The sequence below is a fragment of the Anguilla rostrata genome, chromosome 2 (genome assembly GCF_018555375.3).
Source record: "Anguilla rostrata isolate EN2019 chromosome 2, ASM1855537v3, whole genome shotgun sequence".
Classification (NCBI taxonomy): Eukaryota; Metazoa; Chordata; class Actinopteri; order Anguilliformes; family Anguillidae; genus Anguilla; species Anguilla rostrata.
In genome coordinates this window covers 18,806,353-18,833,852 of record NC_057934.1, presented here as the reverse complement: position 1 = coordinate 18,833,852, position 27,500 = coordinate 18,806,353, and the positions used below count along the sequence as shown (strand labels likewise).

General features: G+C 47.3%; 1 protein-coding gene across 2 annotated transcripts in view; it reads left to right on the top strand.

Moving 5' to 3' along the window:
• LOC135247501 (inactive ubiquitin carboxyl-terminal hydrolase 54-like) overlaps positions 1-27,500 on the top strand; it is an 86,728-nt gene that overhangs the window by 58,497 nt on the left and 731 nt on the right. The window contains exons 5-15 of one of the 2 annotated variants that reach the window (XR_010328226.1): positions 3,388-3,501; positions 4,607-4,689; positions 6,464-6,569; positions 10,497-10,643; positions 11,440-11,589; positions 13,893-14,061; positions 15,268-15,450; positions 15,884-16,484; positions 17,154-17,287; positions 19,839-21,406; positions 23,580-23,596. Coding sequence is in view for 1 of the 2 variants with exons in the window: in XM_064321005.1 (XP_064177075.1) it covers positions 3,388-3,501; positions 4,607-4,689; positions 6,464-6,569; positions 10,497-10,643; positions 11,440-11,589; positions 13,893-14,061; positions 15,268-15,450; positions 15,884-16,484; positions 17,154-17,287; positions 19,839-20,000 (1,849 nt within the window). In the remaining variant the exon portion in view is untranslated. Of the gene's footprint in view, positions 1-3,387; positions 3,502-4,606; positions 4,690-6,463; positions 6,570-10,496; positions 10,644-11,439; positions 11,590-13,892; positions 14,062-15,267; positions 15,451-15,883; positions 16,485-17,153; positions 17,288-19,838; positions 21,407-23,579; positions 23,597-27,500 lie in introns of those variants that run through there. The other variant, XM_064321005.1, reaches the window with a different exon arrangement.

Below are 27,500 nucleotides of genomic sequence, written 5' to 3'. Positions count from 1 at the left end.
AGGGCAGTGTTTTGGGGGAAGGGGAACGTGAGCGATTAGCTCAGGGCAGAGTTTTGGGGGAAGGGGAACCTGGGCGATGAGCTCAGGGCAGAGTTTTGGGGGAAGGGGAACCTGGGCGATGAGCTCAGGGCAGAGTTTTTGGGGAAGGGGAACCTGGGCGATGAGCTCAGGGCAGTGTTTTGGGGGAAGGGGAACTCGGAACAGTGCTAAACTGAAGTATGATGCCGCTGGGCGTGCGGCTTTGTGCTTTAGCCACAGGAGCGTCGGATCGCAGGGGGCCTTTCAGTATACCTGTAACGTGAAAGCCCTTATCAGTGTATACATCCCCACCGTTCGTACAGCTGCTGGGGTAGCGTCCTGCCTTCGATTCAAACCCGTATCTCAGTGTGCCTAGCTGCCGCACCGCACTCCCGCGGCGGGTCGAGCGCGTCCGCGGGCGCCGACGGCGTCATCCGCCGCTGAGCTACGGCCCGCCCCCTCCGGCCGCCGTCCCGCTCCGTTTCGTCACTTCATTTGTTCCGGCAGGGCCGGCGCTGGAGCCCAACGGAGAGCCTGATTTACCCCCCCCCCCTTTTCGTTTATTAGGCTGGATCAGGCCGTGGGCCAGATACCCCTCCCTCACGCGCCCCCCCCATCTTATTAGGACCTCTCCTTTATTCTGCCCACGCAGCAGCTCGCGGTGTTCTGCTGATATTGCCAACCGCGTATTAAAAACGAAAAAAAAACAAACAAACAAAAAAAAAAACGACGAAACGAACGAAGAACGAAGAAATTCGCAAGCTTTTATTTTCTCGTCTTTTTTTACGGTCCGTTTATTGGTCCGTTCGGTGCCGCGGCCCCCCGAAAGTGCGGACCGAGCGAGCGAGCGGTTAGGGCGAGCGCTGGCGTCGGGTCAGATGGCGTTCGCCGCGCTCCAGAGGCTCGTGGCGTTTTTATTGCCGAGCGGATTTCGGCGGGATGAAAATCGACGGAAATTTTGACGATCGCTCAGAGGGGGGCGAAAATCACATTCGGGCTGCAGCGGGCAGCGGGGAAAGATAGCACTGGCCCTAAAGCAGGCATGCGCAACAAGCGTGTAGAAAATTAAGGCAGAATAATTGGATAGATAAAAAACCTTCATGCGCACTGTGCCGTGCGGTTGTCTTCCACAATTTCTTGGGCACTGGTAAAAAAAAATGAACAACAAGTACAAATGATGAGCTATATTTAATTCTCAAATGTGTGGAAAATGTTCAGCTGTACTAATGATTCAATGGACTCAACCAAAAATAGCTCCTCTCTCAAATTATGAATTCAATTCTTAAAACAATGCACATCACAACCATTCATGCCCGTCTTTTCAGTACTTTGTGCACTCTTCCTTTGCATGGATAACACTACTTTGTTGTCTTCTGTTTTTAATGATTTAATGAATATTTAATGGAGATTGGTGAACATATGCAGGGATGATCTTTCCTTCCTGCAGAATCTTTTGAGAACCTAGTGATCCCTTTGTGCTTCTAGACTGCCCTCGTCCATTCAAACCACAAAGTTTTAATTGGGTTCAATTTTGGAGATTCACATGGCCATTCACGATCAGTAATTTTGCAATGGGTTAACCATTTCTTGGTTGATTTTGAGATGTGCTTGTAATCATTGTCTTGCTGAAAGGCCCAGTTGCAGCCAGCTTGAGCTTCTTGGCAGACTAACCTTAGGTTTTTGGCCAAAATGTCTTAGCACCTGCAGCCGTTAATGTCACACTGACCTCACCAAAAGCGGCAGGACAAAACAGCCCCATAACATCAAAGATACCATATTTCACCGTAGGTATGGCATTCTTTAAAACTCAAGCGTCCTTCATCTGACGCCAAACCTACCGGTGGTGTGCGTGACCAAAAAGATTCATTTTGGTCTCATTTGGCCATAACAACCACAACGTCTGGTTTCTATCAAAATTACAATGTAGTTTAGCAAACTCCAGATGCTTATTTTTGGCGGTTGCCTTACTTGGAGGCTTTTATTTTGGCAACCCCTTCAAAAAAAACTGATTTGCTTGGAGGTGGTGATGGTAGATTTGTAGACTTGGTGGACCCAAGATGCAACCAGGTTTTTGCAAATATTCAGAAATTTGTGCCAGAATAGTTCTAACTGAAAATAGGATTAAACATGGATTTATTTAAAAATCAAGTAATATATGTCCAACCTCTGGAGGCATAACATCACTGCACAAGCTAGTTTGTGGGTACATTCAAGTGTATTTTCTTACTTTAAATCACATCCTGCAAATGCCTCATTATAATGCCCACAGGTCGTCACAAATTCTGTATGTAACATATCCTTCATCACAACATCCTTCAACTGTCTGAGCCAATCAAAACCATTCACTAAAACTGAAATAATGAGAAACTACATAGTAAATTATCCCTGTATCTTATAGCAAATCACAGCTTTCAGTTTTTTTTTTTTCAACATGTTCATGTGTCAATCAAAAACAGAAGAAGCAGAAGTACTGCAATTAATTTTTTTCCTTTTTTTCTCAGATCAATTTTTGGCAACTATTTTTATACACTCTGGCAGCTTACCTCATTGTGGTGGGGTCATGATTATGAATTTATTGGATCAATAGTTACAGATCGTTTTTATTGGATCAATTCATATTCAGATTTGTGATGATTGCATGAAGTCAGTTTCATTATGTCAAGCATAATGCGCATGGACATATTAGCTGTGTATTATTTGAGGCATTGTTTTGCTATGGCAAAGGACAGCTCGAAGTAGATGGCAGCTGTAAAATGAAAGAGGGATGGAAAGGGGAAGGTATAGTGGTGCTGAGGGCCTCATCCTTTGGTCTCTCTGCTCTTCTTCACAACTTTCCGTTATGGGCGATATATTGGAGTGTCAGGTCCTAGTAGTGTGATCGATTGATTTTAAATTTGTTCTCTGAGTGAATCGAAGGCCCCTTATGAAATATATATGTGTTTTTTTCCTCTCCTGATTAGATTAATGTGAAGAGAGTGCTGACAGTGAGAAATGAATGAAAAATGCGGGCTGCAAGCTCTCACACACTCACACTCACACACACACACACACACACACACACACACTCACAAACACACACACACACTCACACTCACACGCATACACACTTGCACACACACACACACACACAAACACGGTCACGAACACAGTCACACACAGGCACAAACACACACACACAGACGTTCACACGCACACGCACACATACACACACACACACACACCCCCACACACACACACACACACACACACACACATACACACCCACACACACACCCACACACACACACACACACACACAGACATTCACACACACACACACACACACACACGCAGTGCCCTGCAGGAATAACGCAGCCCTCTGTACTGCAGGAGAACCTGCTGATGCGGATCCACTTCCACATCTCGGATGAGACGCAGGAGGACATCTGCACCGCCAAGCACTGCATCCCGCACCAGAAGTTCGCCATGACGCTCTTCGAGCAGGTGGGTGGAGCCCGCGCCCCCGCCCCCGCCCCCGCTCCCGCCCCCTCCCCAGGAGGAGGGACACACCGCACGCACTTTCCTGCAGCTCTAGGTGACTCATCGCATTAGTCTGTGCACTGAACACAGCGTCCGACCCCCTCCACCCCCCCCTCACCCGCAGCACAGTTTCCCTCCGCACGTACTGCGCGCACCAGAAAACGCAAATTAAAAAATTATTATTTTTGGTTCTTTACAATTTATTAATAACAAAAACACTGCAACAGTACAAAAAACACAGTTTTCTGAAAAAGAAAGGGCACTTCTGAAATTGATTCACTTTTATTTAATTTAATTCTTCTAAAAATTTTAATTTAAAAAATGATGTAAGCCTCATTTGTCGTGCGGTGTGAGTAATTTCCATCCGTCCTCTTTTGGAATGTAGCTTTCCTTTCCAATGCAGAAGCTCACCCCTGTTTATAGGCAGCCCCTGCTTAGTGCACTTCCGAGCCAAGGTGAGGTGTACCATCATCACTGTTTTGTGAGACGGTGAAGGTGAGGGCAAACATAGGGCAGAATTTACACAGGTGCGATTTATCTGGAGCTGCTCTGGGAGATAGGAGAGGTGACCCTGGGGCTCAGCGTTAGCTGTCTACAAAGGAGTCCTCCCAGAAACATTCACGGGCCTCCATTCACTGGTGTCCTGCGAAACACCTGTGCCCCTGAAGTCCGATGCTGATTTAATGTGGTCACGGCGGAGTCTGGCTATAGGGATCCTCGGGGATGATGTCATCGGCCGTAGTCGAGTCTCAAGGTTCAGCCCGCAGGGTTTCCCCCACCTCGCCGCAGGGGTAGGTCCTCCAGCTGAGCGCGGCGCTAGCGGTCTTCCCCCGTCGGCGGGCGGCCCGCGCCTCAGGGGACACATGCTGGCCCGTGCCCTCCAAAACTGACAAAGAATCTTTCAAACGTTACAAATTATGATTCGCCCTTCCAAATAGGGACAAAAAGCACAAATCAATGGACAACAAGACACGGTCATTTATTAATGGTGTGCGTGTGTATGTGTTTGTTCGTGTGTGTGTGTGTGTGTGTGTTTGTGTATTTATGTGTGTGTGTGTTTCCTTCTCAGTGTGTGTGTAACAGCTGTGGGGCCACGTCAGACCCTCTACCCTTCATACAGATGGTCCACTACATCTCCACCACCTCCCTCTGGTAAGTGGGGGCGATGTTGATAGGGACGGTCCCTCAGTGTGGGAATGGGAACAAGGGTTGGAGGAGAGGAGTGTGGAGGTCAGTAGAGATCTGATTTATATTAACCCCTTAGTTGCTGCAATGGACTGTGGCCTGGCTTAATCCTCCTTGCCTGAAGTTCAAGTCTAGTTTATAACAGACATTAAAGTATCTTAAGACTTTTATGAGTTCCGGTGTAAGTCCAGATGGGGTGTTTTTCATATACCGTGTAATGTATTGTCTGTTGAATTAGTAATTGTGTTGTGTTGTGTTTTGTTGTACTGTTCGTTGCATCAGCGAAACAAGTGGATTTGAGAAATTATAAGCGATATTGCTCTATCTGTCTATCTATCCATCTATCTTTCTATCTGGTGACAGGTCTAATGAGGTCTTAATGCATTTCCTGAGTAAAACGGTAAACGTTGTTCTGCAGATAAAAATATTCACGGACTGTGGGGGAAATGGACTGTGCTGTGGGGTATATTTCACATTTAGAAAGAATAGGCAATTAAAGGCATTTTAGCGAAAGAGAAAGGGAAGGTCTTGCTGCAGAGCAGAACGTGAGTGACTGTCGGATGAGCGGCTGGGCAGCGTAACCCAGCGGGTTGGGTATGTAGGTCGCCTGGAAACCAGCTAATAGGAGCCCTCATCGGGGGGCGTGGGACGCCGACGCGCACGTGGAACCGGGCGAGATCGTCCCCGCCGTGATTGAACGCCGCCTCGGAGCGGTCGTCTCGGCCCCTCCCACGCCACCCGTTAGCCCCCCCCCCCCTTCCCCCGAGGGGGCCGGCGTGATCTGCCAGTTAAGCCGGCTGCCAGGAGACGGGCGCCCGAGACGTCTGGTACGAACGTTCGCGTGGGGGGGAGGAGAAAGAGCGCGAATGAAATGATTTGCATTAGTAACGCGTGAAAGGAACGTCTTCAGTGTGTCCCGCGCTCACGTCCCCGCGCGAAACCAGCGGGTCCCCGCGGGCGAATACGCAGACGAGCTGAACCTCCCCCACGCGCCGCGCGCCACCCGCACGCGGACAAAACACACAAACACACACACACACACACAGACATATGCGCGCGCATGCACACTGTAACTTTACAACCGATCAGTCTACTTCAGTTTATTATCGTATTCATCAAAGAAAAGTGTCACGGAGCCAAAGACAGAGATGCTTCTTCTTGCAGTGAACCAAATACTGAATCACAAAGAAGTGGCGTCATATAGTTCTTACCAGGAACGGCTATGTTCATATAGGCCTATAATGTCTTTAAGAATTGTTGCAGTTTGAACTATGTAAAAGTTCATTTTCACAGGCATACAAATTTAATGAGTTTTTGTTCATTAATCCTCATTCCATAAAAGTGATGTCAGAACCTAGACCTCTGAACAGAACTCAGTTTAGCGATGATCCGTGAACATGGACTATACTGTACTTTACAGTCAAAAACAAATGATGGACCAATTCAAAGTGATGTAAAACGGTTATATTAATAAACCACTTTAAATGCTTTTAATAAACTTCAAAGCCAATGTGCCAACCAGCTGCTCATCATATTGCCTGTTGGGTGGGATGGAGTGATTTCATTGTGTTGTGCTTGATTTAGGGGTGTGGTTAAAATGATGCGACAGGTAAATAAAGCAATGGGAGTCAGTCGGGGGCGGTCTGAAAGTGAACGCGCCGCCCGCGTGTGGGGTGCACTGAGGGTCACGTTGACACCGGCGCTTGAGGACACGTCTGCCCCATTCGCCCCTCTGCTGCAGTAACCAAGCCGTCCGCATGCTGGAGTGCCGGGAGAAGCCCACGCCGGACATGTTCGGGGAGCTGCTCCGCACCGCCAGCACCATGGGCGACCTGCGCAATTGTCCCGTGAGTTTCCCTTCCTGCATAAATGTCCCGTGAGTTTCACTTCCTGTATCCGTGTCCCGTGAGTTTCACTTCCTGTGTCAGTGTCCCGTGAGTTTCACTTCCTGTATCAATGTCCCGTGAGTTTCACTTCCTGTATCCATGTCCCGTGAGTTTCACTTCCTGTGTCAGTGTCCCGTGAGTTTCAATTCCTGAGGCAGTGTCCCGAGAGTTTCACTTCCTGTATCAATGTCCCGTGAGTTTCACTTCCTGTATCAATGCCCCATGAGTTTCACTTCCTGTATCAATGCCCCATGAGTTTCACTTCCTGTATCAATGTCCCTTGGGTTTCACTTCCTGTGTCAGTGTCCTGTAAGTTTCACTTCCTGTATCGATGTCCCATGAGTTTCACTTCCTGTATCAATGTGCCCCAAGTTTCACTTCCTGTGTCAATGTCCTGTAAGTTTCACTTCCTGTATCACTGCCTTCTGAGTTTTGCTTCCCACATCAATCTCCCATCAGTTTCACTACATATCCTATAGATTCACCAGATACTCAGCTTCTATATGTTCCTTCTGTACTCTGATTCATAACTACTGGATGTTCCATTTTTACAGAAAAGGTAGAGAGACAGCTCATAGAGCTTTCAGTGTACAGGCCCGTGTAACGGTTTATAGAATCTGGTTTCTCTTTGAGTCATTATCTCATTAATTTGACTTCTTGTTTCAGTCCCACAACTTTCACTCCCTGTGTCACTGCCCCGTGAGTTTCACTTCCTGTGACACCTGTAAGCTTTCCTTCCTATGTCACTGTCCCATGACTTGCTAAATCAGTACCCAGTCAGTTTAACTTCTGAGTTTCTGTTTCTTGAGTTCTTTCTCTACCTGAATCACTGACTTCTGAGTTTTGTATGTGTTCGTACATGTAAGTTTGTGTATTTGTCTCTGGACAGGTTGTGTGTGTGTGTGTGTGTGCGCGTCCATGTGTGCATGCATGTGTGCGTGTGTGTGTGACCGTATGTGGAAAGTTAATTGCTTTGGATGTGTATAAAGCGCTTGGTTCTGGTGATGAGTGTGGAGCTGTGAGAAGGCCGGGCCAAGCTGTTCAACAGGCTGGGCCAAGTGGCCAATCAAAGGCTCTCTCCGCTAGCTGACTCCGTAAAGCCTGGGGCTTTTCTTGGCTCCCACGAAGAGGCTGCACAGAATCACAAAGCTTTGGTTCATTATTGGTGGCCATGCAGATTGGAACTTGAGAGGATTTGACTGCAGTAGTATTGTGGAGGGGTGTTTGGATTTCTCATTTCTTCAAACGGGAACATTTTTCTTTTTAAAAACCCAGTCTCTCAAAAACAGTATTCTTTCTTTGAGTTACTTGGCACACTGCTGCGTTAGTTCCTGTCAGCAGCATGTGAAGTGGCCACAGAGAGGTCATCAGCGAGGGGCGTACCTCTCGCTCAGTCAGAGCTGGCTCTCTCCTGTAGTACTGTGTGCACTGTAGATGTACAGCAGTCACTCGCTCACAGGTGAGTGTGGCTGTGAGTGATGCAGAGATATCTTAAAAGGTAGACATGGAGGTGCATAACTGGAGAGAAAAATTTAAAAGATATCAAATATTTGTTGAATTTTTTTTCGGTTAAATACCATAAATCTTAACGTTTGTCAATAAATTGCACTTGAAAGTCATCGTGTTAATTTTGTTTTATTTACAGCCACTGTGTTCAGCCTGTTTAGTTTCTTGCTGCTGTGTTCAGGCTGTGTAGTTTAAAGCTGCTGTGTTCAGACTGTTGAGTTTAAAGCTTCTGTGCTCAGGCTATTCAGTTTAAAGCTGCTGTATTCAGGCTGTTTTCTTAAAAGCTGCTGTGGCCTTAATAAAAAAACCACATGAGAACACCCAGCATGTGAAGAGTACACATGTGAATAATCTAAATAATCATACTGATAAGATGGGAGTGGATAAAGATAACCTATACTAGGCTATTTCAAGTCACATGTTTTGTTTTCAGATGTGAAAATTGCAGTTGACATTTTAAAAAGTCAGTGACAGGTGAAAATGTGGAGATGCTAATGACTCAGTGTGACCTATTTCTATGACCTATTTCTATATGAAAATGCATTCATGTGAGAAAAGCCAAGCACACGTGAAACCATTAAATTTGATTTTCACACATGAAAACGACAAGTTTCCCATCTGATTTTTTTTTGTGAGGGTGTTCAGACTGTTTTAAAGCCGTTGTGTTCAAGCTGTTTTCTTCAAAGCGTTTGCGTTCAGGCTGTTTTCTTCAAAGTGTTTGTGTTCAGGCTGTTTTCTTCAAAGTGTTTGTGTTCAGGCTGTTTAGTTAAAGCTTTTGTGTTCAGGCTGTTTTCTTCAAAGTGTTTGTGTTCAGGCTGTTTTCTTCCAAGCATTTGTGTTCAGGCTGGTTTGTGTTCAGGCTGTTTTCTTCAAAGTGTTTGTGTTCAGGCTGTTTAGTTAAAGCTTTTGTGTTCAGGCTGTTTTCTTCAAAGTGTTTGTGTTCAGGCTGTTGTCTTCCAAGCATTTGTGTTCAGGCTGGTTTGTGTTCAGGCTGTTTTCTTCAAAGTGTTTGTGTTCAGGCTGTTTTCTTCAAAGTGTTTGTGTTCAGGCTGGTTCTCCGGGCTTTGATTTCGGCTGGCTTGCGCTCCATGTTTTTGCATCTCATTCTGGGATGGCTCACCGTGGATCTGTTTGTCCCCTGAGATGAGGGCCATGGTGCCAGAGCCTGGCCCTCCCTGCACATAATCCCTTCCTGTCAAAGGCCGATGCCAGCCCGTACCAGCCTGCGCCGGCCCGTGCCAGCCTGCCCTCTCCCCCTGTTTCCCACGAGGGAGGAAATGTTTTCCTGTGACAAATGTTGCTGATATGGCAGGCACAGCGAGCGTTCTCGGACTGTTAGCACCCCTCCCTCCTTTTCTCTCTCTCTCCCTCCATCTCTCCCTCCCTCCCTCCCTCCCTTTCCTTCTCTCTCTCCCTCACTCCGTCCATCTCTCCCTCCCTCCTTCCTTCTCCCTCTCTCCCTCCCTCTCCCTTCGCTCTGCCAAGTTGTCGTGGGCCAAGAGCTGACTCAAAGAAAAATAAAAGTTATAGAAGCTCCCTGAGCCCTGCTTTCGAGGGTGGTGGCGGGGTGGCGGGGTGGCGTGGGACTTCGCCTTGGCTCTGCTTTGAAACGGACCAATGGAGTGCGAGATCTGAGCAGCCCGGGTCGCGTGCGGGCCGCCCGCCCGGCAGTGCGGAGGAGAGGAGCGGTCAGCTCGGCGCGCCGCGGTGTTGTTATGTAACACCGGCGCCATTACGGGCGGGAACTGACCGCCTGCTGGCCTGCCGCGGCGGAGCTCCGCGAGACGGACGCTCCCCCTCCGCGGAGCCGATACAGCGTGTACCTGCCAGCGCCGAGGGGCCCCCGGGGACCGGCTGCCGTGCTGTAGGACACCTTCCGGGGAGGGGGGGGCGGGGCCAGCATCCGGGGGGCGGGGACATGTCTGGGGACGGATACATGGGAATGCACTCAGGAGAGAGAAAAAAACAACTGAAAAAAGAAAGCGCATTTGTCTGGTGTTGACATTCGTGGTAACGTGTGTACTGAGTGTCCGTGCCGGATTGATGGATTGTGTTACGCGCGGAGATGAACCTCCTTTCCCTGTTCTTGTCCTTCTGTCCATGGCAGTGAGATAACCTTCTGTTTCTCAGTCTTTCTGCCCCGCAGTCAACTTACGCTCTCTCTTACGTTCGCTTGTCCCGTGTGTCTCTCTGTCGCACGCACCCACAAACCCCCAGCCCTATCTGTCTCTCCTCAACCCTCTCTCACAGGGAGGTAATCCTCTTTTGGTGAAATAACTGTCATCGTTCTCTCTCTGTCTCTCTCTCTCCCTCCCTCCCTCTCTCTCTCTCTCCTCCCCTCTCTCTCTCTCTCTCCTCTCTCTCTCTCACTCTCTCTCACAGAGTAACTGTGGGGAGATGTTGCGTATTCGCCGGGTGCTGATGAACTCCCCAGAGATCATCACCATAGGCCTGGTGTGGGACTCGGAGAACTCCGACCTGGCTGAAGATGTCATCCACAGCCTGGGCACCTGCCTCCGTCTGGGCGATGTAAGAGACAGCCATAACCGTCAGCCCCCTAGTGTAGACCGTGAACCCACCCTTCCGCTTATTACCGACGTGACAGCGTGCCATTAAGAAACGCTGAGTCAGTCCAGTTTGCTTGTAAGTGGTTATTTTACTTTGAGACGGAGAGTGAGAAAGAGAGAGAGTGATTGAAAGTGGAAAAGTGAGGTTGAGAGGATGATATTGTCCGAAGCAGGAGAGGAGAGGGAGAAAGCAAGTTATTCACATCCCTATTTATTCATATTTCTGCATGTGGCAGATGTCCGTATCCACGGCAAATTTGAAAAGATTCAGGGTTTCATCATGGACTGTGAATATCACAGAAGCTAGTACTCATTGTGCGAGTACCCCTGTGCTCTGCTAACTGTAGACGAAAAATAGAGCTGACCCAAGTTGTATGATTCAGGATTGTTGCTAGTTGTTAGCTTTCCTTAAAACTATAGTGATGGCCATCACAAGACACCTTACACGTGCTTGCTTACAAGTAGAAATATACTTTTTCTCATCTCTGTAAGTGCCTGTTTTGACATGCAGAAGCAGTAATGGATTTCCTTCAGTAAACGAGGTTGACTGTAGGGTGACTTTTAAGGAAACAATATAGGTTGTGCAAATTAGCATGTGGGTATCAATTACCACTAGTAGCAGTCTGATGGGGAGCTGTGAACAGAGCCTATGCAAGCATGCTGGAACCTGATTGGCCCACCTCATGCTATGATTAACCCTGATTGGGCCGCTCCATACTGTGGTGAAACCTGATTGGCCCTCTCCTTGTCGCCCACAGCTTTTCTTCCGGGTGACGGATGACAGGGCCAAGCAGTCAGAGCTCTACCTTGTGGGCATGGTGTGTTACTACGGCAAGCATTACTCTACCTTCTTCTTCCAAACCAAGATCCGCAAGTGGATGTACTTTGACGACGCACATGTCAAAGAGGTAATATTCCCTGGGATGGAGGTCCAGAACTAAACCAACTGGCTGCAAACAAACTCCTCCCTCAGACAAAGGGAGTTCATACGTAGTCCCCTTGCTGCCTCATATTAACTAACCAATGTATGTTTCTAAGCATAGGACTGTTTCCCTTTAATACTGCTGACACTTTTTACCGCCTTTTTTTTTTAGTTTACCGCCATTTTCTGAGTTTGATAGTGAAATTAATCAGGCTTTGGACTTCATGTGCAAGACCTGGTAGACGGCAGCATTTGGCTGTGGTAAACTCCTGCATGTCGGCCATTCTGTTTCAAAATGAAGTTCTGCTGATTTCTTTTCACTGTTTCACTTTCCTCTCTTTTCCATTCGTCTTAATGAGCCTCAGTGCAACCTCTGAAATGCGCAGCACTAACGCAGAGACACATTGCTAAGGTGGAAGTCTCCATGCTGGAAGTAATAGATGAGAGGCTGTTCTTGTGTGTGATCGTAGATATCTGCAGTGCGGTGCAGCACTCTGTTGTAGAAAAAATTTAAATAACACAGAAGGTTGAAGGTTCAAATTTGGCTTTGGCTGAGCATTGCTGATGTACTCGTGGCTGCATTTTTTCCCCCTGAATTGCTTCTGAAAAAAGTACGAATGTGGTAAATTGATTATATTATACAGATTGTGGTTTTTAATTTGCATTCTGTAGTGTTATGTGAAGAAAGAGACGCACAATGTGAGATTGTTTGATTAAGGATGGCAATTATCTGAATAATGAATGGCCAAGTAATCCCAAAGGTTTCTCTTAATTTTGTCTCCTATTGTAGTGTTTTCTTTTCTCATTATGGTACAGAATGCAAATTAAAAGAAAATTCAATTAAGTAAAATCGATTAAGAATAAAGAAGAAAGCCTCTCTTTAACTCTTGTCTGCATTGCACTAGTTTGAGCACAGCATGCAATACAGGCTGACTGAAAACTTATCAGAATTTTTGTGAGTATTAAACTTCCTGATCTGGGCAGATTAGATTATTCTTATGCAGTAAATAGTCCTTGAATCTGGGCATTGAGAACAAAGTATATTTTCCCATAAACTCCGGTAATCCACAGATATAAGAAAACAGTACACAATGTTGTGATGTAAAGAGAAGGTCTGTTAGGGAGCTGTACCTGTTGGTACAGTGCCATGAAAAAAAGTATTTGACCCCTTCCTGATTTCCTCTATTATTGCATATTTATCACACTGAATGGTGTGACTGAATTGTACTATAAACAAAATGTAATATTAGACAAAGGAAATACAGAAGGGTTTAAAAAAAGTAAGTTGAAATATATTCGTCTGGAAAGGGTGACAAACCATTTCTAAGGCTCTGGGACTCCACCGAACCACAGTGAGAGCCATTATCTCCAAATGGAGCTCACTTGGAACAGTGGTGAATCTTCCTTGGAGTGGCCGGCCTGCAAAATTTCTCCAAGGGTGCAGCAACAAATGCACAAAAGATCCCAGGAGAATATCGAAAGAACTGTAGGCTTCTCTAGTTTCAGCTAAAGTCGGTGTTCATGACTCCACAAGAAAGAGACTGGGCAAAAATGCAGTTCATGACAGAGTAGCAAGGTGGAAATCAGTGCTAACCAAGAGAAACATCAAAGCTCATGTCACATTTGCAAAAAAGCACCCGGATGATCCCCAAGCCTTTTGGGATGATGTTTTGACAGATGAGTCGAAAGCAGAACTTTGTGGACAGCGCAGGTCCCGTTATATCTGCCGTAAAGCAAATTCAGCATTTCAGAGTAAGATGTAGTCAAATGTAGTGGTGGTCTGGGGATGCTTTGCTGCCTTGGGACCTGGATGACTTGCTATTATTGAAGGAACCTGAATTCTGCTCTACCAGGAAATTCTTTGGGAGAATGTCAGGTCGTCTGTTCGTGAGCTGAAGTTGGTAATTGGGTTATGCAGCAAGGCAATTATCCAAAACAAAAAAAGCCACTGCTGTATGGTTGAAAAGAAAAAAAAAGAAAGTTTAGAGTGGCCTCTGCTCAAGCACGTTGTGGCCTGTAGGGTTTAAGCTATTTACTGTGTCAATGGTAAGTGCATTTGAGGAGATGGCTCAAGAGACACTCGGTTGAAATTATGATTCTGAAAAAAATTGCGCTCTATTACGTGTTATATTATTACTCATTTAACGCAGGCTCTTCTATCTGTTTGAATAAAAATGAGAAAAGAGGTCTTTGGCTTTTTGTAGCCCGCACACATGCAAACACACCTACTTCTGAAGAATCACTGTGTGCTGCAAATCCATGCTTCCTCTTTTGTGCGTCTCTTGTCAGATCGGGCCCAAGTGGAAGGATGTGGTCTCCCGGTGTATCAAGGGACACTACCAGCCCCTGCTGCTGCTCTACGCTGACCCCCGGGGGACGCCGGTGGCACTGCAGGACCTGCCCACTCACCTCGACCTGCACCACTGCAGCAAGGCTGGCTACGACAGCGAAGACTCAGGTAAGGGAGCCCAGCAGCGACGGCCAGTCAGGAGAAGGGGGCCGCAGGGTAGGAGAAGAGCTCCTGCAGAGGGCTTAGCCTTGTGTTTGAGTAGTTGCCTGAATATCTGGGTGCCCTTGTTTTAAAGTAGTACTATGATTGGCACTGTCGATTTCTCTTGGGGAAACATTCTCAGGTTAACCTTAATGCCATATTTACTTTGGGTAATCATGTTATTGTTTTACTAAATTGCCTTTGTATGCTGACATAGACGTGTTAATGTGTACAAATCATTTGGCCTTGAAATTTGATTTAATTGTTAAAATAGGATGTTCTTATTAGTTATTTAGGTCTTTTGAAAGGTTGGCCATGATGTGTTCGCATCACAAATACATTGATTGTGACTTTGGCACATTCATTTCAATCCTGCAAAAATATTTCCCAACTGACTATTAAGGGCCTATGAAAATCAACATATAATTTAACTGTTAAAAATATGAAAACGTGTATGGATGTTTCTCTCAGTTGCACCAAAAGTTTACCTGTAAATGTGAATCCAAGAAAATTAGTCCAACTAGAGAAAAGAAATAAATAAATCACACTGATGTTTGTTCCTCCTTTCGTGGCATACAGTAGGTAGCCCTCACTCAGCAGTAACAGCAGAACAACCTTTTACTACTCTCTCTCTCTTTAACTTTTTCTGTTCATCACAAGCACTATAGATTTGTTTAGGAGTAGATGTGTGTGTCAGAGCCGCCATAAGGAATTCGATTTTCCGTTGTAAATTGCCAATCCTCCTCGTATGATGAACACGGTAAATATTCTAACCTGGTGTTTGAAGTTGTTTATTGGTGTATTGATTTGTTTAACCCTACAGAGCTCTCTCTGTGGTCACACAGTCATTTATTCTGGCTCGGAGTCACATCAGGCTATTAAAGGCTAGCTGTGTGAAACTAAAGCCGTCTCTGTTGTTGAGATTCCATTCAGCTCTGTAGGGATGAAATTGCTCATTCCCCAGCAGTAGCGCTAACAGTAAGAGCAGGGCATTTCGGTTTCGGCGTCTTCGCTTTCGGACAGTAGAAGCTGTCACGGCGCAGGTGGTTGTTACGGTGTTTTGGGTGACCTGGGTAAACAGTCCCCCCCCCACCCCCCTTCTCCACCCCACCTGCCTTTAACGTGAGCCCTCGGGCCGCCGTTGTCGTGACGCTCCCCCCTTGCCGGTCCCAGGGCGGGAGCCGTCCATCTCCAGCGACACGCGCACGGACTCCTCGGCGGACAGCTACACGCACCGGCGCTCGCACCCGCACCACGAGTCCATGGCCAGCCGCTTCTCCTCGGACTCGCAGGGCACCGTCGTCTGTCACCCCGACGACGACGACAAGGGCTCCCAGAGCAGCATGGACGCTCCAGGTGTGGGCTCCCTCGCCGTCTCTCCTTCCATCCCCCTTTCTTTCTCATTCTCTCTCAGTTTTCAGTTTTCTAATGCTGTATTTCAAAGAAGCACAACAGCAAAAATAGCAATGCTATGTTTTTTATAGTACACAGTGAAAAATGTCAGTGAGTTTTAGGTGAAAGTCTGAAAATAGCTAGGGAACAAAACTGTAAACAGCTGAAGTGTAAATCATTTCCATAGTACATGTAACATTTGTGAGATATTCAGCCTGCTTCTGTATGCTTATTGTTACTGCTTATTGTTATTGTTAACATATTGTTACTGTTATTTATACGGTAATGTTCTGGCACCCAGTTGCCAGTATTTTACCATGAGACCTACAATTCTTTTAAAGTCTAGTTCTCTCCCCCTCTCTCTGTCTTTTTCTGCTCCCTCCCTCCCCCCCTCCAGGGGAGACTCTGAAAGACCAGCAGACCCCTCGGTCCACACCCAAGCCCTGCCCGTCGGGCCGGCTGAGGGACTTCAAGGACCCGGGGCCCATGGCGCACAGCCGGCCCCTGTCGTCCTCCTCCAGCTCGGGGGTGGGCAGCTCGGAGCCCGGGGCGCGGGCCCACGACTGGGAGGACGAGAGCACCAGCAGCGAGTCCAAGTCCAGCTCCTCCGGGGGGCGCTACCGCCCGGCCTGGAGGCCCCGCCGCGAGGCCCTGAACATCGACAGCATCTTCAGCCGGGAGCGGCCCCGGCAGGCTGGGAGCGGGCCCCCAGGGGCCATGGCCCTGCCGGAGGACGCCGGCGCGCAGGGGGTGGGGACGGGACTCGGGACGGGGACGGGGGCGGGGCGGGCCGGGGCAGGGCCGGGATGCGTCCTGACGCCCGTCGCCAGCGTCGTGGAGCGCTGCCCGCCGCCCCCGCCGCCCTTGAGGGGGCTCGACCCCCCGCCCCGCCTGATTCAGAGGATGGAGAGTGGCTACGAGAGCAGCGAGAGGAACAGCAATAGCCCTGTCAGCATGGATATGCCCCTTGCTGAGGCAAACAGAGCCACCCCTCTCAGGTATATGGCGCCCCCTAGAGGCCTGGATGTATCCCCTTGCTCTTCTGATCTGTATACTAATATAAACGTCTTGGATTATTTTACCAGCTGCTTTAATATAATCTCTCTCTGCAACCACCGTGACTATTTGCTCTAATAGATTACCTGCCTATTACCAGTTAGCCAGCCGGAAAGAATGGGCTTCCCCATTATAGCCCAGGCCCTCCCAGTTTTGTAAAGTTTTTTTCCCACCAGTTTTAATGCTTTTTCTTTGCACTATTGTTTTCCCCAGTCTTTCCCAATTTTCTATTTTTTATTTGCTTATGAAGTAGCATCTCTGCAAAAATTCTAAAACATTTAATTGAATTGACATACACATACACACAGATATCACACGCAGTACCTGTGCTTGCACACAGATACAGAAACACACGCAGTTATGCGCATACACATGCACACACACACTGGCATATACCAGAACACACCTGCAACCATCTGCTTTTACTTACACATATGCCTGAAAACACACACACATTAGCTTCTCATTCCAAGACTAACACTGTTCCCTGGTAACTGTATTGGGGCACCTGTTGATGTTTGTGTACGTCTACAAGTGCCCTTATGTGAGGTGACAGATAGTTCTGTAATGCTGGCCTCGTGCCCCCATGACCCCCCTCCCCCCCCCCACAGGGACGCTGCGGTGAAGAAACCTTTGACTCCTGTCCCGTCCTGGCGCAGTGTCCCCAAATCCAAGAGCAGCAGTGCCATCCTGCAGGACAACAGAACGCCCACACCCTCCTGGAACAGCAGCCACGTCAACCTCGGTGTGTGCGCGCGCGCGTGGGTTTGCGTGCAACTGTGTATGCGTGTGCGTGGAAGTGGATGTGTGGATCTGTGTGTATTTGTGTGTGTGTGTGTGCATCTACGAACACATACGTGTGCGTGAGAGAGGTGGTGAGTGTGCGCATGGCACCCTCAAGAATAGCTGGAATTTGTTTATATCAGGTTTCACTGGTATGATTTAAAGCACCTTATACATAAGGATCTCAAATGCTGTTCGAGTTAAAGGGGCAGATCACCAAATAGAAAAACGCCCATCCGCTGTTTCTGTATTGAGACAGGCTGTGATAACGCGTGCCCTTTAAAAGCACGGTCCTTTTAATATTACAGCAGCCTGTCTGGTTTGCCCTACTTTACTGCTAACCAGGATTTTAATAGTAATACATTTTAAATATCAGATCATGCATTGACTGGACAGGAAACGATTATAAATGTATGATATAATGGTAATGTATTTTATATTTCCATAGTTTTTGTCACAGATTGCAATATTTTAAAATAAATTATATTTAATACCAGTTTTGATATTTCAGTCTGTAAACAAGTTCTTTTGTAAAAGTACATCCAGTATTAGAAAAAATACTGATTAATAAAGGCATGGAGAAACATGTATTAAATTACTTGTTAGATCCATGTTGTCCACCCTTGGCAGTGTGATTGCGTGTGTGTTTGCGTGTGTGTGCACACGCTCACTTGTGTGCACATGTATAGTGTGCCTTTGTATGTTGGCTGGGGTTTTATGTTAGCAGTTTGTTAAAACATGTTCCATTTGGTGCATACTGTTGTTCCAGTATTAGTGAGATAATCTTATGTAACATTGCGTAACTCTGAGAGTGTGTGAAAGAGAGCATACTGTATGCTAAATGTCAGTTTAAAAAAAGATACAGAGCATGATTCATAAATAAAACACTATTTACAAAAGTAGAGTGCAATTCTCTAATACGGAGTATGATTCACAAATTCATAGAACACGATTCAGAAATGTAGAGTGAAATTTAAAGACCACAGTTGATGAATTAATCTGAACTATCTGAAATATTCAACAGGATTCACAAATGTGAAGTGCAGTTTACAAATATTGAGAATGATTCACAAATAACACGTATAACACAATTCACAAATGTAGAATGCAATTCAGAGCATGGTTCAGAGGTGAAAGTTTTCCCACACCAATAGCAGTCTCTTTTTGAGAAAATCAAACCTTATAGACCAACTACCACATAGGCACTTCCATCTGTCAGTCACTTCAGGCTTAGTGTCATGTGCACCAAACGTGTCATTGTTGTGGGAGTGGCTATCAAAGATCTAGCCTCCTAAACATAGTTACAGTAAAATAAAAAAAAATGTAAAACTCACCTCTACTCTCTTGATTTGAAGTTAGAAACTAAACTTGTTTGCAGTCGACAAGGTCACTTCTCCATTAATAGAACTAGGTAATATAATAGGCTATAATTGCAACCCACACTCAAGCTAGTGCCTTCCTCAGCTTGACAGAACAATTATCTAGCTAGCGAGCCACAGTGAAAGCGTATTCATGTTTTACACATATACGTAATACGCAACATTTTGTCCGTAGTCTAATCTAAAATTTATGGGTTTTAGTTTGAGGAAAAGTAATCCTAAATTTATCCCTTCTCCCTGTTTGTCTCTGTACTGTGTGTGTGTCTCCTTGTGTGTGTGTGTGTATGTGTGCATGTGTGTGTGTGTCTCCCTGTGTGTGTGCGTGTGTCTGTGCGTGTGTGCGTGTCTCCCTGTGTGTTTGTGCACACGCGTCTCCCCGTGTGTGTGTGTGTGTCTCCCTATGTGTGTGTGTCTGTATGTGTGCGTGTGTGTGTGTCTCCCTGTGTGTGTGTGTGTGTGTTTGTGCGTGTGTGCGTATGTCACCCTGTGTGCGTGTGCGTGTGTCTCCCTATGTGTGTGTGTGTGTGTGCACGTGCGTCTCCCCGTGTGTGTGTGTGTCTCCCTATGTGTGCGTGTGTGTGTGCGTGTCTCCCTGTGTGTGTGTGCTCGCGCGTCTCCCCGTGTGTGTGTGTCTCCCTATGTGTGCGTGTGTGTGTGTCTCCCTATGGTGTGTGTGTGTGTGTGTCTCCGTGTGTGTGTGTGTGGTGTGTGTGTGTCTCCCTGTGTGCGTGTGTCTCCCTGTGTGTGTGTGTGCACGCGCGTCTCCCCGTGTGTGTGTGTGTCTCCCTATGTGTGTGTGTGTGTGTGTGTTCTCCCTATGTGTGCGTGTGTGTGTGTGTGCGCTCGTCCCCCTGTGTGTGTGTGTGTGTGTGTGTGTGTGTGTGTGTGTGTGTCCTATGTGTGTGTGTGTGTGTGTGTCTCCCTGTGGTGTGTGCACGCGTCCCGTGTGTGTGTGTGTCTCCCTATGTGTGCGCGTGTGTTGTGCGTGTGTGTGTGTGTGTGTGTGTGGTGTGTGTGTGTGTGTGTGTGTGTGTGTGTGTGTCTCCCTATGTGTGCGTGTGTGTGTGTGCGTGTGCGTGTGTCTCCCTATGTGTGCGTGTGTGTGTGCGCGCGCTCGTCCCCCTGTGCACACAGCCGGTGAAGGCCGCAGCGAGCTGGACGAGCTGCAGGAGGAGGTGGCTCGCCGCGCGCGGCAGCAGGAGCTGCAGAGGGAGAGGGAGAAGGAGAGAGAGGTCGCCATGGGCTTCAACCCCAGACCCAGCAAGTACATGGACCTGGATGAGCTACAGCACCAGGGTAAACACCGCACTACACCAACACCTACGAGAGAGAGAGGGGTGGAGGGACAGAAGAAAGGGAAAGATAAAGGTAGAGACGGACACAGAGATAGAAAGACAGAGACGGAGATAGAGTGAGAGAAAAAAAAGGGAGAGAAGAGATGGTAAGGGAGAGGAAGAGCCAGAGAGATCAGCAGTTGAAAAGAGACAGCTTTATGCTTCTCCCATCTTGTAGAAGATATATTTCAGTTAATTAAAAAAATTAGCTGATTTTGCTGATCAATGGGAAAGAGCTTCCAGCGGCCAAAAGCCCCACTTACTGGACAGTATGTACCTCAGCCCCACCACTTGAGGGACAATGTTAGAAGTGTTTACATTTAAAAATGCTTTTCTAATTATTAAATATAGAGCCTGTTTATTATTTTGCTGTTAAAGTAACCATTCGGATAACTAGAGTGAATGGTCTTCAGTTAAAATTGTTTCACTACAGTACTGCTTGTATTTATGTATTGTCAATATATAGTCCATGTATGTCATGTCAGTAAAGCGTGTTGAATCGAATTAATGAGAGAGGAATAAGCGCAGAGGGTATGGAAAGAAAGAGAGAAACTGCGTTAGAGAGAGGTAGGTGAGACTACAGGGAGGAAGAGGATCTGGCAGATAGCTCCAGGTAATGCAGAGCCGGAGCGAGAGGAAGGGGGCGGGTGCGGCTCAGAGGAGGTGAAGGCTGCAGCTGATTGGGTGAGGGAGCTGTGACAGTTGGCGGCACCAGTCTCGTCTGCCCGTCGGCCGCGCCATTAGACCGAGCTGAAGTCTCGTGAGTCTCAGTCAGTGTGGGGTTCCAGAAAAGAGGGCAGGGCGGGGTGTGACCTGGTAGCCTGGTCATGTACAGGACGGTCCTCTCCGTTCGACGGAGGTACTGTTGGTCTGCACTTTACGCATTGGGTAGCTACATACTGTGTTGTAAGCAACAGCCGAGAAAACAAGTAACATGGAGCCCTATCCACTATGAAGGGAAATACAGAACATACAGAAATACACAAACATGTACACATATGCCTACACAGACTGTACACACGTGACACTAGCACAACATGTGCTTATTGGTATGGGGCCTGCTTGCCAGTGGGCGGGGCCGTGGGACACGGTTGTGGGAGGGGCAGTAGGCGGGGTTTATTTCCAGGTCTGTTGGAGGGGGTGTGTATGCACGGGGGCGTGGCTGTGGGCGGGGAGGCGGGACGGGCTCGTCCCCGGGGGCCCCGCTCACAGCCGCGCACCCCGTTGCCTTGGTGTCTTGCTCCGCAGGGACGGGGGACAGCTCTGAGCGCTGCCTCGCCGAGGCCGACGCCCTGCTAGAGCAGTCCCTGCGTCTCGAGCAGGGCTCGGACCTGGCGGCGGCGCTGTGCGTCTGCAACCAGGCTGTGTGTAAGTAACCCCGGCCCGCTGCTGCTGCTGCCGCCGCTGCCCCTGCCCCCGCCGCTACCGCTACCGCTAGCGCTAGCGCCGATGCTGCTGCTCCATGCTCCCGACTGCGTGTGCTTCCGTCTGTCCTTCAGCTCTTCCGTCCGCCCGTCCGTCCGTCCCGTCTTGTGCCGTCCCGTCCTGTCTCGTCTCATCCCGCCTCGTCCGGCGCGCCATGTCCGTCTGTCCCTCAGGTCGTTGTCACGGAGACAGGCCGCCCGCTCTGTGCAGGAGCCAAGGGGTTGCACGCGCGCGCAGTTTTATCGCGCCTCCCCTCCGAGGCGGCGCTGTGGCTGGATGCGGACACGCTGGCAGGCGGCGCTCTCCAACTTCAGCTCCCGCGGAGCGTGCTCGTACATCCCCGTTACCGCCGTCCCGTCCTGCGAACAAATTAGAAATGGCAGCTCCGGGGGGGCGGCGGGCGGTGGGTGGGACAGGGTCGCTAAAATTGCACATTTCACACAGTGTACTGCCTCTCTGTCCCCCGGTTGGGTGTTTTGGCCGTCATGGCAGGGGGTATAACAGCCTGCGCGGGTACTGATAGGGGAACATTTTTGGGCTGTTCGAGGTCCGGGCCGTTCTATTTTTGAGCAGCGGATCAGAAGCGGTTTATTTAGGCCAGCCGCGCTCCCCTGTCTGTGTTAATACCGAAGAGGAGGAGGCACTTTACACAGAGCTGCTCGCGCTCACCAGTGCCAAACCAACCCAAACCCCGCCCCCCCCCCCCCTTTTGCTGGGTAGGTGGTACGAGGGGGAGCTGCCTCTGCGCCTGGTGTCCTGCCTTCGTCATTTGCGGCCAGCGTATCACAAGAGCCGGGCGAAGAAAGGCGCTTTTCTCTTGTTGATCTCACGCGCACACACACACGCGCGGACAAACGTACGCACGCACGGACGGACGGGGGGTGGCGCACCGGGATTCTGAGTCAGACCCCCTCCCCCCCCATCGCAGATTTGTGTCCCCGTCCCGACTCGAGTCCTTCTGTGGCCGTCTGTGTGTCGCTGTGCTCGGTCCCGCTTTCTTTGTCTCTAACAACAACGCCACCCACTACCTCCCCACACGCAAACGTATAGCATATAGCACTCCTGCACCTCCATGGTCTCCACGTTTGACGGCAGGGTTCTCCAGCGACACTTAGCGTGATTTTTCTTGGTCCCGGAGCGTGCCTATTGCCGAAAGGTAATGATAATTTATCCTAAATCAAATGCAAAACGCCAATTGTCATTACCCTCAGGTAAACCCTGGGGCAGTGACAACAAACCTTGAGCTAAACAGTCTCTCAAGTTCAGTGATGCATAGTCACTCCAGTTGGCCCCTTGAAGTAGACATTGTTCCTGCATAAGAGCAACTCTTATTTGGCCATTTCCCATTGAAATTTAGTCAAATTTGATTAAATTGTATGTTCAAATCATCCACTTCTGCTGCTCTTACCCATAAGAATACTGAAGTGATGAGCACTGTATGTGTCTAATCGTTTCAGTTAGCTGATGGCTAAAGAGGTGAGATGAAGTGGGCCCTTTGAACATATCATATTTGGCAAAAGAAAGCAGCTTTAAAACCCATTACTAGATTCATCTTTTAACACTGTTATCTTTTAGCTTGGTTCATTTATTTCATTATTATTATTATTATAATTATTTTATGTTTTTTTTTTTCCATTCTGGTTTGGGGACATGTGTAGCGGTTTCCTTTTAAAACCAAAGTTGTACAGAGACCAAGAAGCTCTATTGGCCTAAACCGCACCATCTTCCCTATGAAATGTCACTCACGTAACATGCCTCCTGTACTGTATCTGTGTGCATTTGTGTGTGTGTGTGTATGTGTGTGTGTGTGCACGCTCGTGCATGTGTGTGTGTGTGTGTGTGTGTGTGTGTGTGTGTGCACGCACGTGCATGTGTGTGTGTGTGTGTGTGTGTGTGTGTGTGCGTGTAAAGGGGTTGTGTGGGGTTGTCCCTGCCCCACTCTGAGCCCTCTTTTATAAATTCACAACTTTGTGTTTTCTGTGTAACAGACAGAGAGGACTTTGCATGCTCTCCATAACTCAGCTCTTTTTTTCCTGCGTTTCTTTCTTTCCTTTACTTTCTGCTTTTTTGTTTCTTTTGCTTTTGTTTGTTTGTTTGTTTGTTTGTTTGTTTTTAGCCAAACTAAGACTTGCCATGCATGAGGGCAGAACTCACACTCATAGCAGGACAATGGCTGCAGAAACCAAGCTGCAAAAGTGCATGAGGAGAGCACGGGGCCTACAGCAGCGCATGCAGCCGCAGCCGCAGCCGCAGCCGCAACCGCAACCGGCGCAGCAGGAGCAGACCCGTCCACAGGGGCCTCCCAGGTACCAGTTCCGTTTCCCCCGTGTGTCCCAGCTCCGCAGTGAGGTGTGCCCTGTCTCAGACTCTGTGTGCGTTGTTTATGTCCTACATTTTACGTGTCAGCCGTGTCTGAGATTAGCCTAATCCTGCAGGGCACTGCCAGTGTCCTGTGGGACCTTTCCTTTGAGGTGAGTGTGATCACGAGGTGCAGTCTAGTTTTTCCTTCATAATGAAGCTGCCATTATGGAGGTCTGGGTCTTCAGAAAGTTGGACTTATGGAGGTGGGAACACCTACCAATGGAGGAGGAAGAGGAAGAGGAGGAGCCTTAGCCTCTCTCACCTCAGTTGGGGAAGGCCAGCCAGCGAGTTGAGCATGTGCTTCACAGTTTGAATCCTTCGTGCTCTGCACAGTTTTGTGCAAGTTCCACACACATTCTGATGTGATAACAGCTTGCATTGTTCTCCGGACTTTCTACATTTTTGACATTTGTCTCTTTGCACCTGAATATTTACTGCAGAATATTTACTGAGTAGCCTTTTTTGGGTGCAACAGCTAACCTCGCCCACATTCTGTACTCTGTGATAGACGTGCTATCCTTGGCCCTTGCTCTAACCATTACCGAAGGGACACAGATTGGGAAACCATCAACGATTTATTGAGGAGTAAAGCCTCAGTGTAAGCAAACTGTACTTTTTCTTTCTTTGGAACGGTGGGCTAACATTCAAACAAACGTGAGAAAGAGTGGCTTAACCTGTGCAAACGGCACACATTTCCCATGTTTGCAGGATGTGATATTTTTTTATTTATCCTCCAGAAACAGCAGCTTTTCTCTCGTTGTCTTGCTGCAGCTTCTTCTTTGACTCCACTTGCCTACTTGCAATCTGGGTGCTCACTTTGACCACCTTGTGTTATTTTCCGTTACATCACAAGCTTTTCCATATATGGTAAAGGAGGCCTTGCCGTCCTCCTTGCGGATGAAATAAAACTGCATTCTCAATCGATGAAACTGCGCCCTTCGTCATTCACTGACAAGGATCGATCAATGGTGGGCGAAGACTCGAAGCCCTATTTCACTCTGTGCGTACCCCAGTTTCACTGGGACGTCCCGTGTGCTGGAAGATGAGGGTAGAAGACAAGTGAGCCTGTCCCAGCCTGTTGCTGTGATTGTAAATATCAACTTCAATTTCAGCGTTCAGACAGAGGTGCAGATCACACGATGGACACCTTTTGCTCAGCGATTCTGGGCATGGGAAGACAGGGGAAAACGTCTCCGTTGTTTTTTCGGTGGTAAGAAAATATAAAGAACAGAACCCAAAAAAAAGAGAGAAATGTACGTCATGGTTTTTTTTTTAATTCTTTTTTTTTTTTTTACCATGGTCACACATCACCATGGGGAAAAGGGTGTATTTTTAGTTTGGTTGCCATGGAAACAGTTTGCCTTACCATTTGTATGTTAGCTGCTGATTAGAACTTGAGGCTTTGGGCTTCACGTATATGAAAGGTAGAGATGACCGCAGGACTCGTGGTTGTGGCCGGTGTGAAGTGTGGCTAGGCTGAATCTTTGAGCGTTTGGCTTTCGTCGTTAATTGTCCCCTTCCCATCGCCCCTCATAGCCGCCCCTCTGGACAGGGTCGGGGAACAGACGCTGGCCTTGTGTAATCACATGCTTAACTCTCACGAACATATAAAGAAATGTTCTCTTTTACTTCCTTAAAGAATAGACCAAGAGAGACTATTCATTTTTTGTGGCTTAAGGCAGATATAACAGCTAATGAAATGTTCCATTTGAAGAAATCTAGACAACATCAAGGACAAAAACAAGTACGTTCTAATAAAACGAAGATCTAAAGAAATTTTCTCCATTGCTTCCTTTAAGAGTAGTCCATGAGAGACTACTCTTTTTTATTGCTGAGTGTCGACATAATAACCTGAGTTATGTTCCACTTGAATTTGGATAATCTCAAGAGCAAAAACAAATATTTTTTTAAGAAAAAAATATATCTAAGAAAGATATATTGTTTGGGGGGGCCCTTGCACATCGATTTTAATGATTTTAAAAAAAAATCACATTTCTACCAAAAAATTTAATGCAATGTGCTAATTTGTGTTAATACTTTCTATTCAGGGACGATTTGTCCTCTTCAACCACATTATGTCAAATATGTGTACAAGTTCCATAAAGACTGAGAGCCCTGTGCTCAGGACTTCTAACCAGTTAGTTCAACAAACGCTTTCATATTCTGTAATTTGCTGTATTTCAGACTGCCCTTCAGAAAGACATTCAGCATTTTAATTAATTGAATTATAGACTGACGTGAAATCAGTGGGTGCTAACTGCTAAATGTGTGGGCGCTTGGTCTACTGAGATAAAAAATTATTCATAGACTAAGCAAAGGGCCATGAACCAAACTTGATTTGTGTTAAAATAAGCTTAAGGAACATATAAATATCACTGTTACAATGACCTGAGGTGGTCTACTGGTTGGCTGTAATAAAAAGCCAGAACACACGTGATTTTTGAAAAGCCGAAACACACAAATAAGAATAAGGTTATCTCAGTCTTCCAATGCCATAAATCACACAAATCCTATCAAAGCACATCATTGGGAAACAAGCCAACTGATCCTCTATTTTGTCACCTGGCTTGGTTTGGCCTGGCTGTTCTCTGGTACTGGAGGGCTACAGTGTATGCAGGTCTAACCAACCCTGGTCCTCCGGGTCCACATTTGCCTACCGACCTGCAGCTTCCGAGTCGCTCTTTGTTCAGTCACATGACTGGTAGTGTCGTATGCCCACTTGCTACAGATTCCTGAAATCTGGTTTTTGTCAAATTTTATTGTATGAAAGTTGTTTTGCATACTGAAAGTAGCGTATGTTGTCCATCAATAAAATGAGTCCAACTCATTACAAACTGTAAGCTTTGACATGCCTTGTTTTGTCTCTGTTTGAATCTTTTATCCCTTTGCCCTCTGTACAAGAACACAATGACATTTGATGTCATTATACTCATGTTCTTCCTCACATTCTTTTATTCTTCTCGCTAATTCGACTTTTCAAAAAATGGATAAGATGGAAGTTTAATGCCTGGAATCTGTAAAGGAAAGATTTTTGTTCAGGATTTACAGTAGGATGTTACTATCTGGTTAATATGTTATTAATAGTCATTATTAGTTGGTTGGTAGGGTGCTGTCAAGTGGCTGTCAAGGTGAGTATTGGTGGTTGCTAGGGCATTGCTTGGCGGTTGCTAGGGTGAATGAGTTGGTCACTTAGGCATCACTATATGGTTGCTACGGCGTCACTGGTTGATTGCTAGAGTGCTGCTAAGTAATAACAGGTAGTTGCTTGGTGATTGCTTGCCTGTTACCAGGTGGATACTATAGTGATTGCTGGGTGGTTGCTAGGCAGTTGCTAGCTGGTTTCTAGGGTGCCGGTTGCTGGTTGTTAAGGCGCTGGGCTGAGGGAACATAGAGCTTAAAATTGCTGGGGAAATTCTTTGAGGAAACAGAAAATGGAACACCCCATATATAACATTGGTTTAAATTGGGAGGAATTGCATTGAGATAACATAGGGCTGAGAAGTGGGATGACCCCCATCATGCCAGTGTGCATGAAAAAGACCATTGATTGTGGGGTTTTGGGATTGACAAGGGAGGATTTTTTTGGGCTTATGGATTTATGAAAGACATTATTGTGCTTTCTTTGGCATTATCACTTACTGTACATGCAAGGTAATGGGAAGACTGACGATGGCTC